This window comes from Salvelinus namaycush, chromosome 42 (genome assembly GCF_016432855.1).
Source record: "Salvelinus namaycush isolate Seneca chromosome 42, SaNama_1.0, whole genome shotgun sequence".
NCBI lineage: Eukaryota > Metazoa > Chordata > Actinopteri > Salmoniformes > Salmonidae > Salvelinus > Salvelinus namaycush.
In genome coordinates this window covers 16612055-16639925 of record NC_052348.1, presented here as the reverse complement: position 1 = coordinate 16639925, position 27871 = coordinate 16612055, and the positions used below count along the sequence as shown (strand labels likewise).

Genomic DNA, 27871 nt, shown 5'->3' with positions numbered 1-27871 from the left:
ATAAAGATCCTACATCTGCAGCAAACCTTTTTATTTTTTCACTTTTTCCTAATACGCTGTAAGAGTCAAAGTCCAAAAGTAATATATACTGTATATATATATACTTCTCATAGAGCAGCTGTACACACACAGAGGAGACATACACTGATAAAGGTGGAGGGGAGGCCATTCTCCTAATCTAACTGCTATTGGGGTTGTGTTCGCTCTCTTCAACCTTCTATGGTTTCTTTGGCACTCACCATGGCGAGTGCCAACTTCCTGCAAAGAACGGAACACTTGGGTTAGGTTGCACCACAGACACTTTATTAGTGTGTGGTTTAGATAGAAGCTGCAGGTTGGATTACTGTACACTTGGTGGCCTCGCAATTCCGCCTGATATAAGTCTATATTGTGTAAATCCTCATGGACTCTGATGAAAGGTTTATCAGTTTACTAAACTATCTCTGCAGATGACACTGTTAATGATGCATAATTTGGGCCCTGTGTAATTTAAATGACTCTGGTTTGAAAACAATTCCCAATGCATTTCATAGACAGGACTGGTGCATATCTTTCGTTGGATGATGCCAATTCTTATGATATGCTACTAAAATAAATCACTATTGATTTATGCTTCGGTGCGTTCTGTACACATGTAAAGCCGTCACAGCGTATCTGATTTGGAGTAGATCTTATTTCAATCAGATCCAAATGCAAAGACAACACACATCAGTTTCAATGGGGAAAAGTCCACTTTAAACAGAGTTTACGTCAAGCCTTTATGTCCTCTGTACTTGGAATATATAAGCCTATGGTCAGTTGGAAATAAATTCATAATTATAATAAGAAAAGAGAGACATTTCAGATGGACATGTCAGTGGTTTTATTTGACGAGTGACATAAAATATCCGTATTTTACATATTTTTCATGTCTTGAGTATTTCGACACTGTCCGTCATCAGAAAGCAATCATGTAAGTCAAAGACTGGATGTTCGTTTACAACCCAGCACGAGGAATGGCGGGAACACTCAAATATATTTGGCTGTAGTACTACTGTCAGGAGAACACACTATTTCTGTTCATTGATTTATGTATTGATGGCAACTTACACACTAGTTGACCTACTCTGTTACACTCTGCATCACATACGAATGAATGATTTTGTGGATGTGTTGATAAAGTACACTATATTTCAGAAGACATTGATATAGTTTGCTTAACACATTGATGATCAAGACAGTTGACTATACTGTATCATTAACTATTGATAATACATCACATTATAACTAGTCCTTATATAACCCATATTATGTACAAATGTCAAACATTTCAGCTTGTATTTTAAGTGTAATGACTAATGATTGAAAAAGCCCTCTGAAGCAATAATGTTTGATGATAGCTAAGGTTTCACACTTCACCAGTCTATACTGGGCACAGATTAGATTACAGTTTGTCCTAGCCACTACTTTTACATCTGCATTGTTTGCTCTTTGGGGTTTTAGGCTGGGTATCTGTAAGCACTTTGTGACATCTGCTGGTGTAAAAAGGGCTTTATAAAATACAATTGATTGAGGACTTGCTTATGCTCTCGGGACAGTGGTAGAATGGTCATATGGTGACAACAGTTTATAATGCTGCAACCGAATCCAAACAGAAAACTCATCATTCACTGTTTATGACATCTTAATAGTAATTCACAAAGGCATTTACCATTATAGTAAAAAGCATATGGATACATAATACAGAGTTTCCTTAATTTTGGATGAATGTAAAAAATGTAGTAAGCAATTGTGTGTAGCATATTTTGCACAATGTATCAGAGAAATCAGTGATCATGAATATTCCCTGTTTTGTTTCCTCCTCCAGTCCCGTAGATGTCACTCACACACTCAGCCAAGGTGGAAAATGTGTAGTTACCGTTGTCGTTGACTGTTTTCTTCTTCATGAGTTTTGGCTGTGCACTCCATGGCGGTGTCCTCCATGGTGTCATTGTAGTGAGGTTGAATATCAAGAAAAATAAGAACTAGCTCTTCTTAATCATGACTGGTTACACAGCAGACGAAAAGCTCCGCGTAGAGCAGATTTCAAACCTCAGGAGGAAATGGCTGAAGGACCAAGAGCTCAGTCCCAGAGAGCCCGTGTTGCCAAAGACAGCCCTCGGGCCTGTGGCAAAATTCTGGGCTGGCTTTCTGGAACCGAAGACCCTGTGGAGGCTTTACGTGAGTTCATCATTTTGGCAATTTCATTGTAATATATCAACGAACAACGCTGTGTGAATTGGATTAAAATGACTAACTAGCTAGCGTGTGTAATAGCTACGTGCTATGTTTTTGTTTTGAGACGTCGGTGTTACTGTTTACTAGCTAGCCTAGCCAGTTGCATGGGTCGTCACTAGTTACCATAGCCACATAGTTGCATGTTGACGCTCGTGACAGACAAGTTGAGTAGTATTCTCATGCTTGGTGTGATGCCAGTCGTTATCTGTGCCACTGCCAACCTGAATGTAACATAGATACTAGTAGTTGTACCGAAAAACTGCATCAACTGCTGTCAGCAAAAAATCAACAAAACCTGTTAACATTTGTGACACACGTCCCCTTTGTGTTGCTCTCTTTCCAGACCTACAAAGTCTACACTGGTGGAGTGTTTGCCTTGACCCGGTTGTTGATCCCTGCCTGGGTTGTGCATTATTACGTGAAGTATCATGTTGCTGTAAGTTCAATCAATTCAACACCAACAATACTGTTGTCTTTTCATTCATGTACTAATGTTGTTGTTTGGGAAACCTGTTCCTGGAGTGTTAGAGGATTTTGGCCCAACCAGACACCACCTGGATTCTTCCAACCACCTCACGGGCCTAATTGGTTAAATTCAAAACACCAGGTCTAAATCAAACACGAAATGTCAGGCTGTGTCACTCCAAAATCAGCATTCCTAATGCTTATCCCTGACCTACTGCCTAGACAGACTGGTCTTGATTTAAAAGTCTGATACCTAATGGTCACGAGGACTGATAATGTGTTTGACCTTGACTTTTCAAAGTTTATTGTGCTCCGATTTATGAAATGTTATTATACAGTAGTGGATTGCAGTTTTTACCCCTGTGTGTTGGTGTTCATTCACTATACCTGCTCTATTGAAAGTTGTATCATGCATGTGTCATAGAAGAGTCTTCAATTCAATCTAAAACATTGACCTGTCCTGCTTGTGTGTTTGTCACAGAAAAGGCCCTATGGCATCGTGGAGCTGAAGCCCAGACTGTTCCCTGTAAGTACATCTCATATGTTGTTATAGGAACACGATTAAGCCTAGTCTTGGATGAAAAAGCACATACAATGAAGAATCTCCATTGTAAGTGCTTTTTAGTCCAGACTACGATTAATCTGTGTCTGTAAAGTGGCTTTTAGTGTTAGTGGATTCACTGCCCACTGGGCAAAAACAGGTTGAAACATACATTGTTTCCATGTCATTTCAACCGAAAAATGCAAATGTCAACATGGAAAACTAATTGGTTTTGCAAAAGTCATTAATGTAAGGGAATTTAGTATTTTTTTCACCCAACTTTTAACCTAAATGACTGCGTGACATTTTTGGTTGATTTCACATTGAATTCATATTAGTTGACTACTCAACCAAATGTAAATAAAAAGTAGATGTTGAACTGCCATCTGTACCCAGTGGGTGGGCAGAAGGGTTTGGTTAAATACGGAAGACACATTTCAGTTGAACAACTGACTAGGTATCCCCCTTTCCCTTTCCTTTTGTATTGATGCCGACAGAGAGGGTCGCCTCACTTCTAGTCCTTAGGAAACTTTGCCGTGTTTTGTTTTTTATGTATTATTTCTTACATTGTTAGCCCAGAAAATCTTAAGTGTTATTACATACAGCCGGGAAGAACTACTGGATATCAGACTTAGATGTGTGTGTATTAGGTTTTGTTGTGGAATTGTTAGATATTGCTGCATTGTCGGAACTAGAAGCACAAGCATTTCGCTACATTTGCAGTAACATCTGCTAACCATGTGTATATGTGACCAATAAAATGTGATTTATTGCTTATAGATTTATTTACAGATGCATTTGACACAATGGTGCACTTTGGCAGTTTACAGTAAAGAACTGAATTGCAGTGTAGCTTATATATAAACTGCACTGCAATTGTGGCCTACTACGGTAATACAAAATAATGTATTTTAGCAGATGCTTTTATCCAAAGCGACTTAGTCATGCGTGCATACATTTTACATATGGGCAGTCCTGGTAATTGAACCCACTACCCTGGCGTTACAATAGTCATGCTCTACCAACTGAGCTACAAAAGCTACAAAAGACAGCTTTCCTAGACCTTGTAATGAAAGAGTAGGGACATCTAGCAACTGACTCTTTCATTATCTGTTAATTTTCCCTGTCTGTGTTCAGGGCGACACCATCTTGGAGACGGGAGAGGTTGTTCCAGACCTCCCAGAGAGCCATGGTCACCACTGAAGAAGACACAGTTGAAAGAATTACACAATGTCTTTTTGTCCCTGCCCTGTTGTAAAAACTTTATGTATATGTCATTAAATAATATTTACAATACTAATACATGTCAGAGATGTATATTTGGACAAGAATGTGGGGGAAAGAGTGCTGCATTTATTTGAGTAATTCAGATCCGGTGTTTCAATCAAGTTTTATTAGTCACATGCGTCGAATAGGACAGGTGTAGACCTTACAGTGAAATGCTTACTTATGAGCCCTTAACCAACAATGCAGTTTAAAAAAAATACGGATAAGAAATAAAAGTAACAATTAATTAAAGAGCAGCAGTAAAATAACAATAGTGAGAATATACAGGGGTGTACTGGTTAGTTGAGGTAATATGTACATGTAGGTAGAGTTATTAAAGTGACTATGCATAGATGATAACAACAGAGAGTAGCAGTGGTGTAAAAGAGGGTGGGAAATGCAAAAAGTCCAGGTAGCCATTTGATTAGGTGTTCAGGAGTGTTATGGCTTGGGGGTAGAAGCTTCTTGTACCTAAACTTGGTGCGCCGGTACTGCTTGCTGTGCGAGAGCAGAGAGAACAGTCTGACTAGGGTGGCTGGAGTCATTGACAATGTTTAGGGCCTTTCTGGTATAGAGGTCCTGGATGGCAGGAAGCTTGGCCTCAGTGATGTACTGGGCTGTTCGCACTACCCTCTGTTTAAACGTTTATTATAATAGCTTTGCAAACGATTTAACACAAGTAACCAAGAGTGTAACCAAACTCACAATCATAGTTGATGTTTGTATATTATGGATGGCTATGGTTTATTAGTACCCCACTGTCTAATGCATGTCCATATTACGTTTATTTCCAGCTAATTCATCTTCTGTGTTAAAAGTTACTGACAATAGGTGGCGCACGAGACCATAAAAAAAGTACTTCATTCCAAAGCAGAAGGTGAACATCCTCCAGTATACCATAATCCTTTGCGTTGAATTTTTTTTTTAGCATTACATCACGGTATGAAACAGGAGGCCAACTCCGAGGAGTGGTAAAAAAACAAAAATAATTTACTTCTCTTTAGTACACATGGAAATAATGAAATATGAAAAGATTATATGAGAGGTCTTGAGTGTTGTCGCCGACAGGATTCCTAGACATTTGCCTCGGATCCCCGGCTTTTGGGGGGGGGGTAAGCAAAGGGACGAAAGATGGCTAGCTGAAAGCTATTTTGCTAATTTACCCAAGCAGTCATTCATCACAATTCAGACTCACAAACATGTCATGAATACATAATTACTTGTCAGAATTATCGGTCAGAGATTGGGGCCAAAGTCAACCATTATGAGTGTTGACTGTCCAACCCTAGATGAGTCAGAACAGCTAACGTGGCTGCTAATGTTATCTATCGAGCTAGCTAACGTTAACCTTACCGAGTAAAATACACGGTCAAGTAATATAACGTTACATGGGAAGTTATTGGGCTTTATTATAATTTCACAACTGTGGTGGGGTAATTGTAAGATTCTGTTGAAATTGGTTGACACTCATTTTGCGATCTATGGTCAATGTGGCTAAATGGCTCTGACGCAATCTTTATATTATTATAGTTTTCTGATTATGTAACACATTGGATAATGACAACATGTTTAGATGCTCGTCTTACAAAATTCTTCCCTGTTTGCATTAATACCTTTAAAATGATTTGTAAGGGTGTGTTGATGAAAAAGTTGTCTGCATCTGCCAATGGGCCTAGCTAGTGACAGTATATTACAGAAAATAAAGTTTGAACAAAGTCAGTGCTGTGTTGTGTCCCTTCTTTATTGAAAACACTGTTTAACACGAGGCAATATTTTCTTCCCTAGACTATCACTATGGCAGCAGCAAAGATGACCTTACGGCTACGCACGAAGAGTGCCCCGGACAAGACCTCTGAGGTTTTGTCTGCCGAGGCGTCTCCAGACTCTAAGTGCCCCATCTGTCTGGACCGATTCAACAACATGGCCTACCTCGATCTCTGCTTGCACAAGTTCTGCTTCCGCTGCATCCACGAGTGGTCCAAGAACAAAGCCGAGTGCCCGCTATGCAAGCAGCCATTCAACTCTATCTATCACAGTATACAATCAGAGAAGGACTTCAAGAAGTATGACCTGCGGCCCACGGAGAACGGTTCCTTTGGGAGTTTCGCAGGGGAACGGTTCCGCTACCGCACCACGCTGACGGGGGCGCGTCGGCAGGACCAGAGAAGAACATCCCCTCCCCCCGACAACGGGGTCATGTTCGAGGCCCTAACGGGGGCTTCCCCCCCTCCTCGGCAGGACCGAGGCCTCCGTCGCATGATGGCGCGCCTGGCGGCCAGGAGGCGGGCAGAGAGCGAGGGCCGGACTGTGCGCAGCCTCCGTGAGCAGGAGATGATCAAGTTCAGACGGGCGCTCTACCGGCGAGGGGTGCGAGTGCGGAGCGTGCGGGACGGCGGTCGTTCCCGGGACATCTCGGCGGAGTTCTTCCAGAGGAACCCGGCCTGCTTGCACCGCCTGTTGCCCTGGCTGAAGAGAGAGCTGGTGGTGCTGTACGGCGCTCACGGCTCCCTGGTCAACATCGTGCAGCACATTATCATGTCCCGCATCACCCGCTATGACATGGAGGACCAGGCCATCCAGGAGGAGCTGCAGCCCTTCCTCCAGGCCCGCACCGATCACTTCCTGCACGAGTTTGTCAACTTCGCCCGAGCACCCTTCAACATGGAGGCCTACGACCAGCATGCCGTCTACGACTGCCCTGCGCCGTCCTCGGACGAGGGCAGCAGCTCCAACTCCTCGGTGATTGCCATCTCTGAGGATGAGGAGGAGGGCGATTCTGTGGAGCTGGACCCCCCGGGGGACCCCATGTCCGGGGGCGCCCTGAGCCAGTCAACATGGGACGACGAGACACCCGGACCTTCGTACTCCACAACAGAACCCACCAGGGCCCTGCTGCTATCAATCAGAGACTCGGACTCAGAAAGCAGTGTGGGGGAGGAGTGCGGAGCAGTGTCACAGCCAAAGGCCCCTCGCCTGACTGCGGACTCTGCTTGGGTGAAAACCGACAAGGACGGACCGGCGTGTACCTCCTCTGGCGATGACGATTGCATCATCGTGGGCTTTGTAAAACCCCTTGCTGAAAGGACTCCGGAGCTGGTCAAGCTGTCCTCTGACTCAGAGGAGTCTGTTCTGGAGGAGATCAAAGACGAAGTGCCCAGGCTGCCTCAACACATCCGCTTCACCAGCCTTAGCCCCGCCTCCTCTCAAGGCCAATGTCCTGGGAAGGCAGAGGGGGTGGAAAGGAAGCAAGATGTATCATGCTCCAAGGAGAGACGTAACACCTCACCCTCAATTAGACGTGAGACATCATCCAGTAAGTCAGCAAGCAAAAACAGAGGACAAACTGAAAAAGACGTCAGGAGATGTCACAGTCGAGATAGATCTAGAGAGAGGCCACGGTCGAGAAGCAGAGACCGGAGGAGGAGGTCCAGGAGCGCCGACCGCAGCCGCTCGACCAAGAGCCCGGCCATCTCCATCAACAGCGACAGCACTCTGTCCAGAGGCAGGAGGCAGTCACGCTCCCAAAGCCGCGACCGCTCCCACACTAAATGGGAGAAGAAGAGGGACAATAAAGATGGCAGCCGATCAGGCCGCAGCCACGACTCATCGTCGCACTCCTATCACTGGCACTACTACAGCCGGGAGAGTGAGAGGGACAGCAGTGCCACGCTCTACACAGAGAGGAGGTCCTACTACTCCAGCTCACACAGGAACATCGATTGCAGGTCCCCATCCCCGAGCCAGAGTCCGGATTCCCACCGGCGGGATAAGAGGCGCTCCAGAAGTCGTTCCAGCACCTGTTCGCCGTCCGGCGCTCACAGGAAGTCTCGTCACGAGAAGCCCAGCGGGAAGAGAAAGTACAAATCGAGACACCTGGAGGAACCTGCCCCCAAAGACCAGTCCTCCAAAGCCCTCGACGAGCCTCCCTCCTCCACCACCTCGTTCTATGTGAAAGACAAGAAGAAGAGCAAAGAGAAGCGTCACAGGAAGTCCAAGGAGAAGTCGGGGGGGAAGAGGAGCAGGAGCCTCAGCGTGGAGATCATCTATGAGGGCAGCTCCTCGGAGCAAACCAGGAAGCACCAGAAGAAGAAGAAGAAGCAGCACAAGAAGAAGGGCAAGAGGCACAGGAGCAAAGAGCGCACAGGGTCCAGGAAACACTCGCCCACTGTCATCACCATAGACAGCGACAGTGACCAACATACTGCCGCAGGCGCTAACGATGCTAACCACACCTGCCCGGTAAGCAGCAGCACTAGCAACAGCGTGCTAGCGCCTAGCACAACCACCACCACAGGCAACCCTGCAGACTCTGGCCTGCTGGAGTCCATGTTACAAGACTGGGAACAGCAGATTCCACCTGTGGGTCTGGACAGTGGAGTGTTGGAGGCGGAGCCTCCTCTAAATGCTGCTGCTGCTACTGACACACCCACACATAGTGAGGGGGTTCTGTCCCAATCTGCCTCTGCGGATGAGGCAAACTCTCATAGTCCTTCAAATGACAACACAAGTCATTTTTTGGAAGAATCATAATGCTGGCCCCGGTATGTAGGAAGACATTTAATTTACCTTTAAAAGTTAATTTTACACATCACTATGTAGGATATTTGATATGTACTGTTCTGCCAAAAGGTGCTCTTTCATTTGGGATGTGCCACTTTGCTGTATGAGGTATAAAAAAAAAAAAGGGGGTCAAAGATTGGGTTTTATTTGTCTTATTTACAGTGACTGTCTGTAAGGCCTACATTTAAAAAGTATTTGTATAAAATACTTCAACTCATTTCTTATCAGTCATTCATTTCTATGCATCAATCTCAGGGATAACATGGGCTATAAAGCTAATGTAGCTTGTACTGTTGTGTTGAAACCAAACCTTTTCTACCAGCTGCTCATGTAGTCTGATGGAAAACTGCTCTTTATACTAGCCAATAAATTAATATGGGAAAAACTGTTGTAACTGTGGAGTTGTAAATAGTAATAAATGTTTCTAAACTGAAATCAACAGCTGATATGATCTCCTTCTGAATAAGTCAGCATTGGCCAGTGGCTCTTAGTTGGAGGCCACATATGTAATGGTTACTGCCTGAGTGTGCATCCTTTCATGTGGATGGCATGAGAGTTCTAGACCCTTACAGATGCTACTACGATTAAGATGCTAACACGTTACTCAAGCTGATTCTAGTGTGATAAATGAACATCAACTTGCCAGTGGTGCAATAACAAAATTCTTGAAAGTAAGAAGTATCATGTGTTTATGTCCCCATTAGATTAGGCTTCTCATCTGAGTGGGCGTGGCTGCTTTTCATTTGAGATATGATAAGATGATGCTAAGCTGTAGGTACAAGACTACAGTGGGGATTTTAGCATGTAAATCTTGGTGGGGCAAACTGAACACAACACTAAACAATACATTAATTGCACTATAACGGCAACAAGCGGTGCCCACAAACTGTTAGGGTCTACATAAAGCTGTCCCAACAACAGAGCTTTCTTTTCAGCACCATGAAGTGAAGCCTTACCACCGCTACACCTGGCTATCAGCGGAGCCTTGTCTGGCAGCGAAACAGTTCATTCAGCCTCATTTACTGCCTTTTTAAAAAACATGACTGATATGGCTGACTTGCTTAAACAAATGTGGTTTCTACTGACAATTGAGATGTACAAACTATGGCATAAGGGAACGATGAGCGGATAAGAGGCATTACGTAATTTCGATTAAGACATTAATGAGCGACATAGACGGACGTGGTCAATTTAACTATGTGTTCAGGACTTTTGAAATGTACAGCAACAGAATGCAGAACATGGGCTGCTCTTACAGTATTTCCCCGGTACACCAAGTCAGAACCGTAGGATAAATAAAGGGGACATATAAGCAAACAATGAAACCTCTTACAATATTAGATGATGACATTTCTCAAAAACAGGTTATAAGCTACATGTGCAGCACCACCGAGTCAGAACAGTAACGTTAGGTGAAATTAAGAGGTGAAATTAGACCAAATTATTAGGGTGAGACACATGGGCTACTAACAGCTTACTACACAATATACACTTAGTATTACTTTCTTAGCTACCGTATACATAACTCCCTTGCATATTACATAATTTATGCAGCAGCATACAAGACATTTCTGTTTTGGACTCGCCTTGGCTTGTGATGTGCTCACTTAAACATGAAGGTGGCGCGGCGGTCCACAGCCGCTCCATTGAATAGCAGGCTAGTGGTTACTTTGCATTGCTTGCAGTTAGCCACTGATTCCTTCCAAACGACTCATTGTTGAATTTGCTATTCCCAATTTATTGTGTAATCTTTATGTCCAATGGCCGATGAGCACCGATACATTTTATCTATAATTTCTCTTCATATGACAAGGATTCAAAAGGATTTGCCAGTAGATTGTCTACTTGATTCATGATGACTGCTAGCTAAGACTTTGAAAGTAAGATGTTGACATGATCAGTCCAATCAAAGCTACTCTACATATAACATGATTTGATGTAATTTTATCTGTGGCCAATGACCTTGAGCCTTCTTTGAAGGGCACTTGTAATATAACTCCATGGCAGGACCCAAAGGGCTGAAATTTTGGATGTCTTACTAAGGACTTAAACTTGGTGATGAGGTAGTGTCTCCATGAGTGACAGAACACTGAGCCAATCACGGCGCAATGCTCCTATTTTCTGCTGGCTCGTCCCACCACCACAGAAAGCACTGAGCTAGGCTGAAACACCTGCATTTTATAGCTGCCTTACTCAAGAAAACTAAAAAGAGACCATGTGTGTATGCGGCTTTATCAACTCAATTATATATATATATATTTTTTTACATTGTTTGCAAACTGATATATGACACGTATGAATGCCAAAATTACATGCAAAACAGGCAAGCCCCCCCCCCCCCCCCCCCAAAAAAAATATATTTTATTGTAATTTTTGTATTTATTTTTGCAAAAAATGTGGTGCTCACTTGTCCTGAATGACAGGTCGCCACTGCAAGACTAGACCAGGAAACGAAACCTAAATAGGCAAGATTTGCCTGCAGTCAGGAATTGAAACCTAAACGCTAAGTTTCCTATGCATACGGAGTATTCCTGCGTTTGTCTGGCAGCAGCAGGTAAGAACGGTCTCATCTGTTTTTCGAGACACATTAACTTATTACTGGACACTTGGCTATCAAACAACCCCTGTTTACTTAATAAATAAGTCTTTACATGATCGTGTTATAATGCTAGTGTAATAATTCAGCATATTTTGAAATATTATTCAGCCATAACAATTTAGTGTAACAGTTTCAGCCTTAGGAATGTTCAACTATGTTAACTTACAAATTGTAATTGCAATGTATGTACTTAAATTACAGCTCATTTCAGCAGAGGTGTATTTAACAGCAGTTTGGTTACTATGGATGTTAACCCTGACTCCCCATACTACATCAACTTGCTTGATAGCAAGTCTAATCCTGAAGATCACAGAGAATATGTGATGTTTCATGGCTGCTCAAAAGAGGGCGCAGAGTTGATTAAGATGGAAGGCTTCAAACCATCAAGTGCAGATAGAATGCTTGGTGCAGGTGTTTATGTTAGTCGGGACATCCGAAAAGCCTGTAAATACCCTCTTGATGTTCCTGACTCTGAGAAAAGAGTACTTAAAGTCAGAGTGGATGTCGGCAGGGTTAAGGTCATAGACAAGCAGAACCACCCCATGCAGAAGACATGGCACACTGTGCATGGCTTTGACACTGCCTGGGTTCCACCTAATGTTGGCATGGTGCCGAGCAACCAGGAGGAGGACTGTGTCTACGACCCAAAGAGAATCAAAGTCATCGAGGTCATGAAGGTTACTGAAGATAACTTGTAAGTATGAAAAAGACTGTTAAAGTTTCATATACAACACTTTTTTTCAATAAATGTAGATATAATGTACCTTAAAAATAATTAACCTACTGAACACAATATAATTTCTTACATATCTATAAACACAAATGGTGTTCCTGTCTTACAGATCTCAGTATGATCATCTTCAGAGTGGAGTCACCCCTGAGGACAGCCACGTCTACGTGATGTATCATGGAACATCAAAACAGATTGCTGTGGATATACAGAGAAATGGATTCAAACCTTCCAAAGATGGCATGCTTGGTGCAGGTGTCTACCTCAGTCGAGACATCCGAAAAGTCATTAGATACCCCCTTGGTTCTTCTGACTCAGACAGGATGGTTCTGAAAGTAAAGGTGAATGTTGGCAGAGTTAAAGTCATCAACAAAAAAGGTCATGACAACCAATACAACTGGCACACTGTGCATGGCTTTGACACTGCCTGGGTTCCACCTAATGTTGGCATGGTGCCGAGCAACCAAGAGGAGGACTGTGTCTACGACCCAAAGAGAATCAAAGTGTTGGCAATGCTGAAAGTGCCCAACTTAAAGAGGTAAGTGATATTCAGCCACAGTCATATAACACAATCAGTAAAGTAATACTTTTTTCAAGAAAGACTTGAAAGACTACTTGATACCAGATCATATGCTATGCTTACCCCACTTCAGGTTTTGATTGAGGCGTTTCTATTTGATTCTTTCCCCAGGGTAAACCCATGGTTAAACACTATGCAGTGGAACTGATGAACTCTGCATTCAGTGGGAGCATCCAGCATCAACTCATGGTCATCAGAAGAGGATGGTTAGAATCAGACTGTCCCACATTATACAGCTCATAGGAAGTAGAAGCTGATGATTTGACATGGCAATCTATATGCAATCAATCATATAACCTTATCATATCAAATATTTTCGAAATATAATCAATCATATTTACTTGATGTCAATAATGCATGTGTATCAATGATCATATGTGAAAAAAAAGTGTTTTCTTCTTGATATACATCTCAAATAAATATATAAAAGTTCCCCACATTGTCTGAGTGTGTTTCCCTTTTCCCCTTATAATATCTAATCCGTTAATCAGCAAAATAAAAGGGAAAGTATTCTTTACTTTTGATTGGTCGTGGCCATCCCCTTGAGAAACTACATTTCGCCAGTACGGTTTATGTTAATATTTGTGGGCACTTGAATTTAATGATGGTGTTCCTGACCTACAAATTCCAGATCTTACAATGGCGGGATAAGTGTTTAACATATCAGGTAACCCAGTGATTGATATATACACCATTGAGCTAACCACATCATGTGATTTAGCAATTTGACCGTTAGTTGATGCAATGCCATGTCTGTGGATCTATTCGGGCAGGAACACCACCAATACCTGTGAGGGGAAACACTCTTCAAGGCACTTCGATACCGAAGAGACTTTTCAGTAGCAGGTTAGGATACGGAGGTTAAGGTTATGAAAATGGTTAGGGTTAGCGAAAATAATGTCCTAACCTGCTACGAAAATTAAAACCAAAGTCATGGGTCCCGCCCCTCTGACCTCATCAAATTAGTTTTGAAAAGGAGGCGAGGAGAGCGGTTGAGGAGAATGTATTGAGATTTTCGCATGGTTTGTTCAAGACACCTGGGATCTCTGAAAAAACGAGCTCAGACTGTGACGTCAGTGATCTTCAGAGCGGAGAAGTCGGAGCTCTAGGATGATGCCGTAATTACTAGATGGGATACAGTTGGTCAGTTTGACTTAAAACGTTATGTTGTTGCATTTAGCCAACCCAAACCCTTTCCTAACCCTAGCCTAATGATCATAACCTGCTACGTTAATTCTCCTAACCTGCTGCTTAAGTTCTCCTAAACCTGCTACGAAAAGGTAATTTTGACAAAAGCTGTATCCCTTCTAGACAAAACCGGTTGATGCCCGAATTTCCGACTTCTAATTCCGAGTTGGATGACCGTTCAAAATTATTTCCCAGTTGGAGCGCGTTTTTTCCCAGTTGTCTTGAACGCACTGAAGTCGGAGATTTCCTAGTTTCGAGTTCCGGGTTGTCTTGAACAAACCAAGTAGCCTAGCCTATTCTGATCTGACGTTTGAGTTGCGAGTGCTACACCGCTCTGAGTTGGCAGTGTCAGTCCAAACTTCATGTAAGGTCAACCATTTAAATAATTTATTTGATCGTAATAATTACTGGATTGCGTTTACTTTCATATTCATTTTCTCAGTTTTTTTATTTGTGGCCTTGTACCTGCAGTATGTGTTAATGGCTTGATTAGGCTAAACATAATAAAACAATTCCGAATAAGGTATTAGGAAAGGGGGATACCTAGTCAGTTGTACAAATGAATGCATTCAACTGAAATGTGTCTTTCGCATTCAATCCAACCCCTCTGAATCAGAGCGATGCGGGGGGCTGCCTTAAATCGACTTCCAAGTCTTCGGCGCCCGGGGCTCAGTGGGTTAACTGCCTTGCTCAGGGGCAGAACGAAATTTTTACCTTGTCAGCTCCGTGATCCTTTCGGTTACTGGCCCAACGCTCTTAACACTAGACTACCTGCCGTAACGTATTGAGTTAGAATTGTATGTTTGATAATCTTATAAACGTCCAAAAGTCTTCTGCAAACAATTTGGACTATGTTAAATATGAGAGCCAGGTCGGTAGGAAACCTATAAATTGCACAACACATTTAAAATGAAAGTCAAACTTAGGTTTTGCGAACATGACACAAAGTCGATAGTGTTGGACATAACATACTAAAAACACCAGAAAATCAGCGCCGATCTGTTCCAAAGTTTTCCGCCGCATAATAGAGAGATATAGGCTACAGTATGTGATCGTATACAAAAGTAGGCAAGGATTGAAATTATGTTTTAGTAAAATATTATATCTGTTCTTGTCAATTTTCAGTAAACAAATTATTTGTAATCATGTTCGGGCCCCCTGACCATCCGCTCAAGAAAAAATCAGCCCTCGACTGAAACTATTTCATGATCGCTGACCTAGGTCATAATACATCAGAATGTATAACCATGATGGTGTATGCTAATTACATTTTTATGTAATATAAAATTATTCGCCTTCTAAACAACCGACCCATGGACAATGTGTGCTGCCAGAGAAGAGATATAGCCCAAGGGTTCAGTTAACAACATAAATTAAGGCTTATGCGAGTTGCACCTGCTGTTTAGTTCAAACTTTACATTTTTATGGGCATCTTGGCCTGCTTGCTTTCATTTAGCTATATTTCCCATTTCAGAGGTCAATGGAAAGCACCGAAAGTGCAGGCACATGTTTCCCAGGTAATTCCCCACTCATACAAACTAAAAAGGCTGCCAGTGACTTGCTGCTACACTCTGACAGCAACCATCAAACCGAACCCCAGAGACTGGGCGTGGGTATTCAAGATTAGATTATATACCTTTTGTCATGAATATTCATATGTGATCTGTTTCATCTGACATTATGAAATGGATTGTTTTAATCTATATTAAACAATAAATATCCATAGTCTGGAATACCTCCCTATGTTGTCAGTCATGATTGTTTAATAACTGCATTATTGTGCAGGTGGGCTGGAGCACCACAAAAGACACATTTGTGTGGGTAGAACCATCATTGGATCTGATAGGATAGGATCTAGTCAGAAAACAAGTGGTTTTTCGTGGTAAAACCATGTGTGCATTTTATCCTCAAACTTTTCAACTAACATGAACTTTGATATTAATCAATGTGCTCAGTTTAGGTTACACTTTCTTGATGGTTCCAGTAGGCCTATGTTAACTTCTTGATTTTTTACACAAATAATGTAAATGCAATTTTCCTTTGATATTTAAGTGAACAATATTATGCTGGGATTTACACTGACAATGATATTGTATTCCTGATAGCATACAGAGGATTCTGCAGAGTTCTATCAGCTCTGCTATGCTGATAGTAATGACCAAGTGAGAGGAGCCAGCACCCGCCTGGAAAACTACCTCTTGGTCATCAACACAGGAACAATACAATCCACAATATCAAAAATCCAAAGATTGTGTTTTGAAGACCATGCGTGAACTACTTGTCTTTAAAAGGCAGCACTCTCTGTTTGGATTGGTGATGTTCCTCACAAGAACATATTAGCTAAAATGATCCATAGGCGAGGTTATGTACACGACATGATGTGCGTTTCTGAATCTAGGAACAGGTAGAGTAAAGTGAGAGGGAGAAAGAGCTGGTCATGGAGATAGAGCAACTGAAAGAGCAACATGAGACTCTGAGAAGTGTCCTGAAGGAGCAACAGCAAGAGATTGATCGCCTCAAGGTTTGTTTTACAGTTGTTTGTTCCAACAGCAGCTCCTTTCTCAAGCTGATCTCAGATCATTTTGTATTATACTGTACGTTACCGAAACACTCCTTTTAGTATGATATGTTACGTTTCGCATGGTATGTATTCATTTGTGGAAGTCCATCACCCATTTTGTTTGATATGTTATGAATTACAATTCGTATTAAATGTACAGAATTTGCAAAACGTGCAATATGTTACGAATTTGCAAAATGTACAATATGTTACAAATTTGCAAAACGTTGTCACGACTTCTACCGAAGATAGCCCCTCTCCCGATTCGGGCGGCGCTCGGCGCTCGGCGTCGCCGGTTTACTAGCCGCCACCGATCCCTTTTTCCTTTTCTGTTTTTTTTGTCTGTGTTCATTTTCACACCTGGTTTCAATTGCGTTTATTTCTGTGTGTATATAGGGTGCTTGTTTCCTGCCTTATTTCGTGCGGGATTTAGCTTGTGGGGGGTTTTGCGCTCATTGATCGTTGATATTTCTTGTTCTCCTATTTACGCACGTGTAGTTTATTTTTCGGAACTGAGTTTGTTCCTCCGTGCGTTTGGCACGAGTTTCGGTTTTGTTTTCACTGATCTGCTCTATGAACTGTGAGACCTTATATAGAGGGATTTGTGCCATTTTTGTATTGGTGGACTATATATATATTAAACACGCTTCTCAGTATCCCTGCTCTCCTGCGCCTGACTCCTACACCTCTCACCGAGACGCACCTTATCACAGAATCCCGCACCCGAAAATATGGAGTCAGCAGGAGCAGACGCACTCCCAGGGTCCGTGGAGGAGCGAGTTCAACACCACACGGCAGTGTTACACCAGCTGGGGACCGCCATGGATCAGGTGATGGCAACGATGGAGAGATGGGAGAGAGGTGGCCTTCCCACACCTGTATCAGCCACACCCCAATCAGTACCACTACCCTCTCCTTCATTGCCTGAGCACAGTGGGATTCGACTCGTCCTCCCGAGGGAGTACGATGGGACGGCGGCAGGGTGCCAGGGGTTCTTACTCCAGATGGACCTATACCTGGCGACCGTTCGTCCGGCTCCTTCGGGAGGTGAGAGCGTGAACGCCCTCGTCTCCTGCCTCTCAGGTAAAGCCCTGGAGTGGGCCAACGCGGTATGGAACGATCCTGACTCGGCGAGGGACCACTACCCAGAGTTCACCCGCCGCTTTCGGGCCGTGTTCGATCACCCACCTGAGGGTCGAGCGGCGGGTGAACGGCTGGTCCATCTGAGGCAGGAGAAGAGGAGTGCTCAGGACTTTGCTCTTGAGTTCCGGACCTTGGCCGCTGGCGCGGGATGGAACGACAGGGCCTTGATCGATCACTATAGGTGTAGTTTGCGTGAGGACGTCCGTAGGGAGCTGGCCTGTAGAGACACCACCCTCTCCTTGGACCAGTTGATCGACATGTCCATTCGGTTGGACAACTTGCTGGCGACCCGCGGACGTCCAGATCGGGCTCTGTCAGTTCCATTCCCCAGTTCCACCACTCCAACACCCATGGAGCTAGGTGGTGCTGCAGCGAGGGCGACCGGAGGAGGGGGCCTTTCCTGTACCAACTGTGGTCGCAGAGGGCACACTGCTGACCGGTGCTGGGGGGGTCCTCCAGGGAGTCGAGACGCCAGGCCGAGCACTGCTCGGACACCTCAGGTGAGTCGGCACCAGGCTCACCCAGAGCCCCCTGTTGGTCACATGTATGTATGGATTGTTTTTCCTGAATTTTCCCCTCTTTCCCGGCATAAGGCGCTAGTAGATTCAGGCGCGGCGGGGAATTTTATTGACCGCGGTTTAGCGCACAGATTAGGGATCCCCCTTGTTCAGCTTGAAAAACCCTTCCCAGTGCACGCCTTAGATAGCCGACCATTAGGGTCAGGGCTAGTCAGGGAGGCCACGGCTCCACTGGGCATGGTCACGCAGGAGGGTCATGAGGAGAGAATTAGTCTCTTCCTCATTGATTCTCCTGCGTTTCCAGTGGTGCTGGGGATCCCCTGGTTGGCCCGTCACAACCCCAGGATTTCGTGGCAACAGAGGGCTCTACAGGGGTGGTCGGAGGAGTGCTCAGGCAGGTGTGTAGGAGTTTCCGTCGGTGCTACAACGGTGGAGAGTCCAGACCAAGTCTCCACCGTGCGCATTCCCTCAGAATATGCCGATTTGGCTATCGCCTTCTGTAAAAAGAAGGCGACCCAATTACCACCTCATCGACGAGGGGATTGTGCGATAAATCTCCTGGTAGGCGCTGCACTTCCCAGGAGTCACGTGTATCCCCTGTCCCAGGAGGAAACGGTGGCTATGGAGACATACATATCTGAATCTCTGGGGCAGGGGTACATTCGGCCCTCCATCTCACCTGCCTCCTCGAGTTTCTTTTTTGTGAAGAAGAAGGAGGGAGGTCTGCGTCCGTGCATTGACTATAGAGGTCTAAATTCCATCACGGTGGGGTATAGTTACCCGCTACCTCTCATTGCCACGGCGATTGAGTCATTTCACGGAGCACGGTTTTTCACAAAACTGGATCACAGGAGTGCATATAACTTGGTGCGTATCCGGAAGGGAGATGAGTGGAAGACAGCGTTTAGTACCACATCCGGCCATTATGAGTACCTCGTCATGCCGTACGGGTTGAAGAATGCTCCAGCAGTCTTCCCAATCTTTTGTAGACGAGATTCTCAGGGACCTGCACGGTCAGGGTGTGGTGGTTTACATCGATGACATTCTGGTCTATTCCGCTACACGCGCCGCGCATGTGTCCCTGGTGCGCAAGGTACTTGGGCGACTGTTGGAGCATGACCTGTACGTCAAGGCTGAGATGCTTGTTCTTCCAACAGGCCGTCTCCTTCCTTGGGTATCGCATTTCCACATCAGGGTTGGTGATGGAGTGTGACCGCATTACAGCCGTGCGTAATTGGCCGACTCCAACCACGGTAAAGGAGGTGCAGCGGTTCTTAGGGTTTGCCAACTACTACCGGAGGTTTATCCGGGGTTTTGGGCAGGTGGCTGCTCCCATTACGTCACTGCTGAAGGGGGGGCCGGCGCGTCTGGGGTGGTCGGCTGAGGCGGACAGGGCTTTTGGTCGCCTGAAGGCTCTTTTCACCTCGGCTCCCGTGCTGGCGCATCCGGACCCCTCTTTGGCATTCATAGTGGAGGTGGACGCATCCGAGGCTGGGGTTGGAGCCGTGCTCTCCCAGCGCTCGGGTACGCCACCGAAGCTCCGCCCCTGTGCTTTCTTTTCTCGGAAGCTCAGCCCGGCGGAGCGAAACTATGACGTGGGGGATCGGGAGTTGCTGGCTGTTGTCAGAGCTCTGAAGGTGTGGAGACATTGGCTTGAGGGGGCCCAACACCCTTTTCTCATCTGGACTGACCACCGTAATCTAGAGTACATTCGGGCAGCGAGGAGACTGAACCCTCGTCAGGCAAGGTGGGCCATGTTTTTCACCCGATTTAGGTTTACCATCTCCTATAGACCAGGCTCCCAGAACACTAAGGCAGACGCACTGTCCCGACTATATGATACGGAGGAGCGGGCCATCGATCCTGCGCCCATCCTCCCGGCTTCTTGTCTAGTGGCACCTGTGAGGTGGGAGGTGGACGCAGACATTGAGCGAGCATCGCGTGTTGAGCCTACTCCACCACAGTGTCCAGCGGGACGGGTGTACGTTCCGCTGGAGGTTAGAGACAGGCTAATTTGGTGGGCTCACACGTCCCCCTCTGGTCACCCGGGGATTGGTAGGACGGTGCGATGTCTTAGTGGGAAGTACTGGTGGTCCACTTTAGCCAAGGACGTGAGGGTTTATGTGTCCTCCTGCTCAGTGTGCGCTCAGTGCAAGGCTCCTAGGCACCTGCCCAGAGGGAAGTTACAACCCCTTCCCGTTCCACAGCGGCCTTGGTCACACCTGTCGGTTGACTTCTTGACCGATCTGCCACCATCACAGGGCAACACCACGATCCTGGTCGTTGTGGATCGGTTTTCTAAGTCCTGTCGTCTCCTCCCTTTGCCCGGTCTCCCTACAGCCCTACAGACGGCGGAGGCCCTGTTTACTCACGTCTTCCGGCACTACGGGGTGCCTGAGGATATTGTTTCTGATCGGGGTCCCCAGTTCACGTCCAGGGTGTGGAAAGCGTTCATGGAACGTTTGGGTCTCGGTCAGCCTTACCTCTGGGTTTCACCCCGAGAGTAATGGGCAGGTGGAAAGAGTGAACCAGGATGTGGGTAGGTTTCTGCGGTCGTATTGCCAGGACCGGCCAGGGGAGTGGGCGAAGTACATCCCGTGGGCAGAGATGGCCCAGAATTCACTCCGCCACTCCTCTACGAACCTGTCGCCCTTCCAATGTGTGTTGGGTTATCAGCCGGTCCTGGTACCATGGCATCAGAGCCAGACCGAGGCTCCTGTGGTGGACGATTGGGTGAGACGCTCAAGGGAAACCTGGGAGGCCGCCCACGGGTACCTTAAACGGGCCGAAGGGCGGCAGAAGGCCAGTGCCGACCGCCACCGCAGCGAGGCCCCTGTGTACACACCGGGGGACCGGGTCTGGCTCTCGACCCGAAACCTGCCCCTCCACCTGCCCTGCCGGAAGCTGGGTCCGCGGTTTGTGGGGCCATTCAAAGTCCTGAGGAGAATAAACGAGGTGTGTTATAGGTTACAGCTCCCCCCTTATTACCGTATTAACCCCTCGTTTCATGTGTCTCTCCTCAGGCCGGTGGTGGCTGGTCCGCTTCAGGAAGATGAGGTGCGGGAGATCCCTCCGCCCCCCCTGGACATCGGGGGGGCGCCGGCGTATGCAGTTCGATCCATACTGGACTCGAGGCGTCGGGTGGGGGGGTCTTCAGTACCTCGTGGACTGGGAGGGGTACGGTCCGGAGGAGAGATGCTGGGTGCCGGTGGAGGACGTACTGGATCCACCTATGCTAAGGGAGTTTCACCGCCTCCATCCGGATCGCCCTGCGCCTCGTCCTCCGGGTCGTCCTCGAGGCCGGCGTCGTCGCGCTGCGGGAGCCGCGCGTCAGGAGGGGGGTACTGTCACGACTTCTACCGAAGATAGCCCCTCTCCAGATTCGGGCGGCGCTCGGCGCTCGGCGTCGCCGGTTTACTAGCCGCCACCGATCCCTTTTTCCTTTTCTGTTTTTTTTGTCTGTGTTCATTTTCACACCTGGTTTCAATTGCGTTTATTTCTGTGTGTATATAGGGTGCTTGTTTCCTGCCTTATTTCGTGCGGGATTTAGCTTGTGGGGGGTTTTGCGCTCATTGATCGTTGATATTTCTTGTTCTCCTATTTACGCACGTGTAGTTTATTTTTCGGAACTGAGTTTGTTCCTCCGTGCGTTTGGCACGAGTTTCGGTTTTGTTTTCACTGATCTGCTCTATGAACTGTGAGACCTTATATAGAGGGATTTGTGCCATTTTTGTATTGGTGGACTATATATATATATTAAACGCGCTTCTCAGTATCCCTGCTCTCCTGCGCCTGACTCCTACACCTCTCACCGAGACGCACCTTATCACAAACGTATGATATTTTACCAATTATAGATAGGTGGCTAACGTTAGCTAGCTGGCTAATGTTAGCCCGGCAAGGGGTTGGGTTATGGTTAGGGTTAAGTTTAGGAGTTAGATTAAAGGGCTAAGTTTAGGGGACGGATTAGCTAAAAGGTTAAGGTTAGGGGAAGGGTTAGCTGCACAGTAACTAAAAAGTAGTAAGTAGTTGAAATGTTTCTAATTAGCTAAAATGCTAAAGTTATCTGTGATGAGATTTGAACTCACAACCTTTGGGTTGCTAGACATTGCTAGACGTTCGCATTATACTCCCACCCCGACCAACAACCCTACTTTAATTTTTTGCCTTAAGTAACCATCTGTCTTGTCGTAATATATCATACTAATTTGAGTGTCCCGGATTTACATTAACTATGTTACGACTAGTCTATGAGACCAGGCTGCCTTTCTAGACCATAGTCATGTGTCAGAATGGAAATTAGAATGTATGTTTTATATATATGCACTGCCAGTACTACTACAACTAATTATCATTAGTAGTAAAAAATAAAATACTATCTGACAGCTGCAGGCTCTACACTATACAGCTGAATACCATCAATGCTTTTCAATGGTCTCTCTCTCCTTGTCTTATTTCTAAATGTTTCTTCCCATGAATGGCTGCAGTCTCTGACATCTATTCATTAAAAATATTTGGTGAATATGGTGTCAAAACATGTGACAGCTATATGTACTGTACACCATAAATATTTTCCAATATATCTTCTACTCTTTATTCCTCTTTATCTGTTTCCTTGTGGTGTATATAACTTGCTATTTCTTGTGACAAATCACTGCAGTCTCTGACCACTATTCCTGATAAATATGAACGAGCATTGATCAAGATCCAACAGCTGAAGAAGGAGCAAGAGGATTTGAAAGGAAAGGTTGAGCTCCAAAGTGTGGAGATTGCACAGTGAGTCATTCTTGTCTGAAGCAATCCATTCAATGCATGGGAACATAGCGTTCTAGTCCAACACCTTTCCAGTCATATCATGATATCATCCTGTCTTGGATTTTTTTTTACACTTATGTACCAATGTGGTTCCTCATGCCCCCATGTCTGTGTAAACAGGCTGACCCCAAGGCTCAAATCTGAGCAGGAGACCCGCAGACTGAAGGATTACATTCATCTTCTACAGGTCAGCACACTCAGCAGAGTAATCAATGAGAATTAATGCTTTTAACACACATACACTCTTTAAAATATTTGTTGGCCAATTCATTCAACGTCATGGAATCTGCAGGAGGCTCGGACACAGTTGCACCAGGAGCAGCAGGCTTGCAACAATACCCGCAGACGTGCAGAGAAAGCCGAGAGGGAACTGGAGGAGGTCTATGAGCGCATGGAGAGCACTTCCATGACGTCTGCTCAGACCAAGCAGAAGAGCAGCAAACTAGAGGTGCATTTATACAAACAAACAAAAAAGTGGTATTTTGCTCCCCTTTTTCTCCCCAATGTTGATCTTGTCTCATCGCTGCAACTCCCCAACGGGCTCGGGAGAGGCGAAGGTGGAGTCACGTGTCTCCTCGAAACATGATCCGGAAGCCAGCCGCACCAATGTGTCGGAGGAAACATCGTTCATCTGGCGACCGGGGTCAGCCTGCAGGCACCCGGCCCGGCACAAGGAGTTGCTAGAGCGCGATGAGCCAAGTAAAGCCCCCCTGGCCAAACTCTCCCCTAACCCGCTGGGCCAGTTGTGCGCCGTCCTATGGGACTCCCGGCCATGGCCAGTTGTGGCCAGGGTTGGGGAGTAACTGATGACATGTAATCCGTTACATGTAGGGGATTACAATGTAAAGATATCATTTAATCATATTATTATATGTAGTAGAAAGCGATGGGTTAGAAGGAGCCTACATAACCAACCAATAAAGTAACATTTAACATCCATATATGGCCAGCTATGTAAACTTTAACATTGATTTATCCTGCAATAGATGTCGTTCAATTGGTAGCATACATTTTTGTCTTCTTCTAATGCCTCTTAAGGGGAAAGTAATCTAAAACTAACAGAATGTAATCAGATAATGTTACTGAGTTTGGGTAATCCAAATGCTATGTTACTGATTACAATTTTGGACAGGTAACTAATGGATTATATTTAGAAAGTAATGAATGAATGAACCCGGGTCTGGGGAATGAACCCGGGTCTGTACTGCGATGCAGTGCCTTAGACCGCTGCGCCACTCAGGAGGCCTAAACTAGAGGTGCTTTAAGGATATCTTAGACACTATTGAATTTTCCGATCCACCGAAAGGGATATCATTTTTGTTTATCAATATGTTGTTTGTTCTGTGAAGTTAGTCCACCTGTAAGTGAATAGAGAACACACTAACCTTATTCTCTTGGCTGATCACGAGTTGCCTTGTCTCTCCTCTCAGATGCAACTTTTAGAGTTACGCAGAATCATTGAGGAGAAAGAAAACATAGCAGAGATGGCTAAAGTAGAAAATGAGGAGTTATCCAGAGAAAATCAGGTGATTGCTATGAATTTTGCTACTATTTACTAGTCAATAATTTTTTAATTGTTTTTTTACAGTAGAGTTAGGGAAGTTTTCTTGTCATGGGGGTTTCCACTGTATTCTGTCAGGACCTCAGAAGAGATATTGAGAGACTTCGCAAGGAGTTCACTGACCTCCAGGCTGCTCCAGTGTCCTTGGAGCATCCCAGCCCTTATGGCTCTCCAACTGACCCCACCCCCACTGAGGAGCAGCAGCTAGATGTACTATCTGCCTGTCTACCCTCTGGGAACCACTATGAGACCCCAGGTAATCCCAATTCTCCAGCTGTTGGAAAGCCTCACCTTAATATTCCTGAATGAGAAATGAACGCCACTGGTGCCTCATGAACACTTCTTGAAAAATAACAAAACGTGTTCAATTATGACTGATATATGATTCTGTCTGCAGAAACTGCTCCAAACTCCGAGGAGGAAGAGGTATGTAGAGTCATTCCTATGGTATAAATCTGGGGTCCCCAATTACATTCAGTCCAATTTTTCTTTGAGCGGATGGTCAGGAAGCCGGAACATAGTTATAAATAATTTGTACACTGCAAATTGACCTAAATAATCTCAAACAGATATAGTATTTGACAAAAACAGAATAATTTCAAACCTTGATTACATGGGGATACGATCACATATATCTATCTATTTATGTGTGGGAATACTTGGGAACAGATTTCCTAAATTAAAATCTCTTTGAGCTGATTTCCTGGTTTCCTGATTTCCTTCTTTTAAAGTCTTTTATGTGTATTTGTGTTCTTTTTTTGGGGATCATAAAAATCACGGCACGCCTATAGGGGAGCCCTGTTGTTATACATGGTATAAATGCAGTTTAAACGTTTACAACAAGATACACTAGTGATTTGTGATTAAAGGATTGGTTTCATAATGCTTTATGCACCATCATTTCTGTACTACACTATAGTTAACTATATCCATCTATCTGATGTTACCACTTACAGTGCCTTCAGAAAGTATTCACACCCCTTTACTTTTTCCACATTTTGTTTTGTTACAGCCTGAATTTAAAATGGATTATATTGAGATTTTTTTCCACTGGCCTACACACAATACCCCACAATGTCAAAGTAGAATTGTGTTTTTTTACATTTGAACAAATTAGTTAAAAATGAAAAGCTGAAATGTTTTGAGTCAATAAGTATTCAACACCTTTGTTATGGCAAGCCTAAATAAGTTCAGGAGTAAAAATGTGCTTTACAAGTCATGTAATAAGTTGCATGGACTCACTCTGCGTGCAATAATAACGTTTAACATGATTTTTGAATGACTACCTCATCTCTGTACCCCACACATACAATTATCTGTAAGGTACCTCAGTCAAGCAGTGAATTTCAAACAGACTCAACTACAAAGACCAGGGAAGTTTTTCAATGCCTCTCAAAGAAGGGCACCTACTGTTAGATGGGTAAAAGAAAAAGTAGACATTGAATATCCTTTTGTGCATGGTGAAGTAATTAATTACACTTTGGATGCATCCAGTCACTAGAAAGTTACAGGCATCCTTTCTCAGTTGCCGGAGAGGAAGGAAACTGCTCAGGGATCTCACCATGAGGCCAATGGTGACTTTGATATTATTACCACTTAAGACCTGTACCTGTCCCATAGTTGTGCTTGCAGTGTCGTCACTGCCATGAGTGGTTCCCTGGCATCACCCAGGATGAGCTGGAGCTGCACGAGGACAGCCACAGATTGTGCCCCTACTGCAACCTCATCTGTGACGGAGTGGAGCATGCTATATTTGAAGACCACGTCTTCAGCCATGAGGTGTAGAGATGCCACATCCTCACAACCCATCATACAGAGAGTTGCTGAGAGTAGACTAATGCTGATACTGTGCTGATTATATTCCCAGGAGTTCACTGACCTCCAAGCTGCTCCGGTGTCCTTGGAGCATCCCAGCCCTTATGGCTCTCCAACTGGCCCAACCCCCACTGAGGAGCAGCAGCTAGATGTACTATCTGCCTGTCTACCCTCTGGGAACCACTATGAGACCCCAGGTAATCTCAATTCCCCAGCTGTTGGAAAGCCTCACCTAAATATTCCTGAATGAGAAATGGACACCACGTGCCTCACGGACACGCCTTCTTGAAAAATAACAAAACATGTTCAATTATGATTGACATATGATTCTGTTTGCAGAAACTGCTCCACACTCCGAGGAGGAAGAGGTATGTAGAGTCATTCCTATGGCAGTTTATACGTTTACAACAAGATACACTAGTGATTTGGGATCAAAGGGTTGGTTTCACAATGCTTTATGCACCATAATTTATGTATTACACTATAGTTAACTATATCCATCTATCTGGTATTACCACCTAAGACATGTGCCTGTCCCATAGTTGTCCTTGGAGTGTCGTCACTGCCATGAGTGGTTCCCTGGCATCACCCAGGATGAGCTGGAGCTGCACGAGGACAGCCACAGATTGTGCCCCTACTGCAACCTCATCTGTGACGGAGTGGAGCATGCTATATTTGAAGACCACGTCTTCAGCCATGAGGTGTAGAAATGCCACATCCTCACAACCCATCATACAGAGAGTTGCTGAGAGTAGACTATAGATGATACTCTACGGATGATGTTTCTAACAACCCATCATACAGAGAGTTGCTGAGAGTAGACTAAAGATGATACTCTACGGATGATGTTCCTAACAACCCATCATACAGAGAGTTGCTGAGAGTAGACTAAAGATGATACTCTACGGATGATGTTTCTAACAACCCATCATACAGAGAGTTGCTGAGAGTAGACTATAGATGATACTCTACGGATGATGTTTCTAACAACCCATCATACAGAGAGTTGCTGAGAGTAGACTATAGATGATACTCTACGGATGATGTTCCTAACAACCCATCATACAGAGAGTTGCTGAGAGTAGACTAAAGATGATACTCTACGGATGATGTTTCTAACAACCCATCATACAGAGAGTTGCTGAGAGTAGACTAAAGATGATACTCTAGGGATGATGTTCCTAACAACCCATCATACAGAGAGTTGCTGAGAGTAGACTATAGATGATACTCTACGGATGATGTTTCTAACAACCCATCATACAGAGAGTTGC

The 27871-nt window shown here is 44.9% G+C and overlaps 4 protein-coding genes across 5 annotated transcripts; all 4 read left to right on the top strand.

The window, feature by feature from the left end:
• Positions 1-1907: 1907 nt before the first annotated feature.
• Positions 1908-4562, top strand: ndufb6 (NADH:ubiquinone oxidoreductase subunit B). The gene is made up of 4 exons (XM_038981706.1): positions 1908-2199; positions 2600-2692; positions 3203-3247; positions 4400-4562. The coding sequence occupies exons 1-4, from the start codon at positions 2020-2022 to the stop codon at positions 4463-4465; spliced, it is 384 nt and encodes a 127-aa protein (XP_038837634.1). The 5' UTR covers positions 1908-2019; the 3' UTR covers positions 4466-4562.
• Positions 4563-5151: 589 nt separating this feature from the next.
• toporsa (topoisomerase I binding, arginine/serine-rich a) lies at positions 5152-9892 on the top strand. Of its 2 annotated transcripts, none has more exons than XM_038981699.1 (2): positions 5152-5499; positions 6314-9892. In XM_038981699.1, exon 2 carries the CDS (start codon positions 6323-6325, stop codon positions 9056-9058), a length of 2736 nt encoding a protein of 911 aa, XP_038837627.1. In that variant the 5' UTR covers positions 5152-5499; positions 6314-6322; the 3' UTR covers positions 9059-9892. The 2 variants fall into 2 exon arrangements, with proteins under 2 accessions (XP_038837627.1, XP_038837625.1); XM_038981697.1 differs by having other exon boundaries at positions 5152-5640; positions 6314-9891.
• Positions 9893-11556: 1664 nt separating this feature from the next.
• Positions 11557-13434, top strand: LOC120034687. The gene is made up of 3 exons (XM_038981291.1): positions 11557-11642; positions 11889-12381; positions 12530-13434. Exons 1-3 carry the CDS (start codon positions 11603-11605, stop codon positions 12957-12959), a joined length of 963 nt encoding a protein of 320 aa, XP_038837219.1. The 5' UTR covers positions 11557-11602; the 3' UTR covers positions 12960-13434.
• A 797-nt stretch (positions 13435-14231) lies between these two features.
• On the top strand, positions 14232-27584 carry LOC120034686 (calcium-binding and coiled-coil domain-containing protein 2-like). Its single transcript, XM_038981290.1, has 13 exons — positions 14232-14549; positions 15660-15702; positions 16584-16706; positions 23067-23182; positions 23342-23408; positions 23514-23669; positions 24652-24747; positions 24861-25038; positions 25180-25208; positions 26403-26561; positions 26650-26794; positions 26937-26965; positions 27140-27584. The coding sequence occupies exons 3-13, from the start codon at positions 16623-16625 to the stop codon at positions 27302-27304; spliced, it is 1224 nt and encodes a 407-aa protein (XP_038837218.1). The 5' UTR covers positions 14232-14549; positions 15660-15702; positions 16584-16622; the 3' UTR covers positions 27305-27584.
• The last annotated feature ends 287 nt before the right edge of the window (positions 27585-27871 follow it).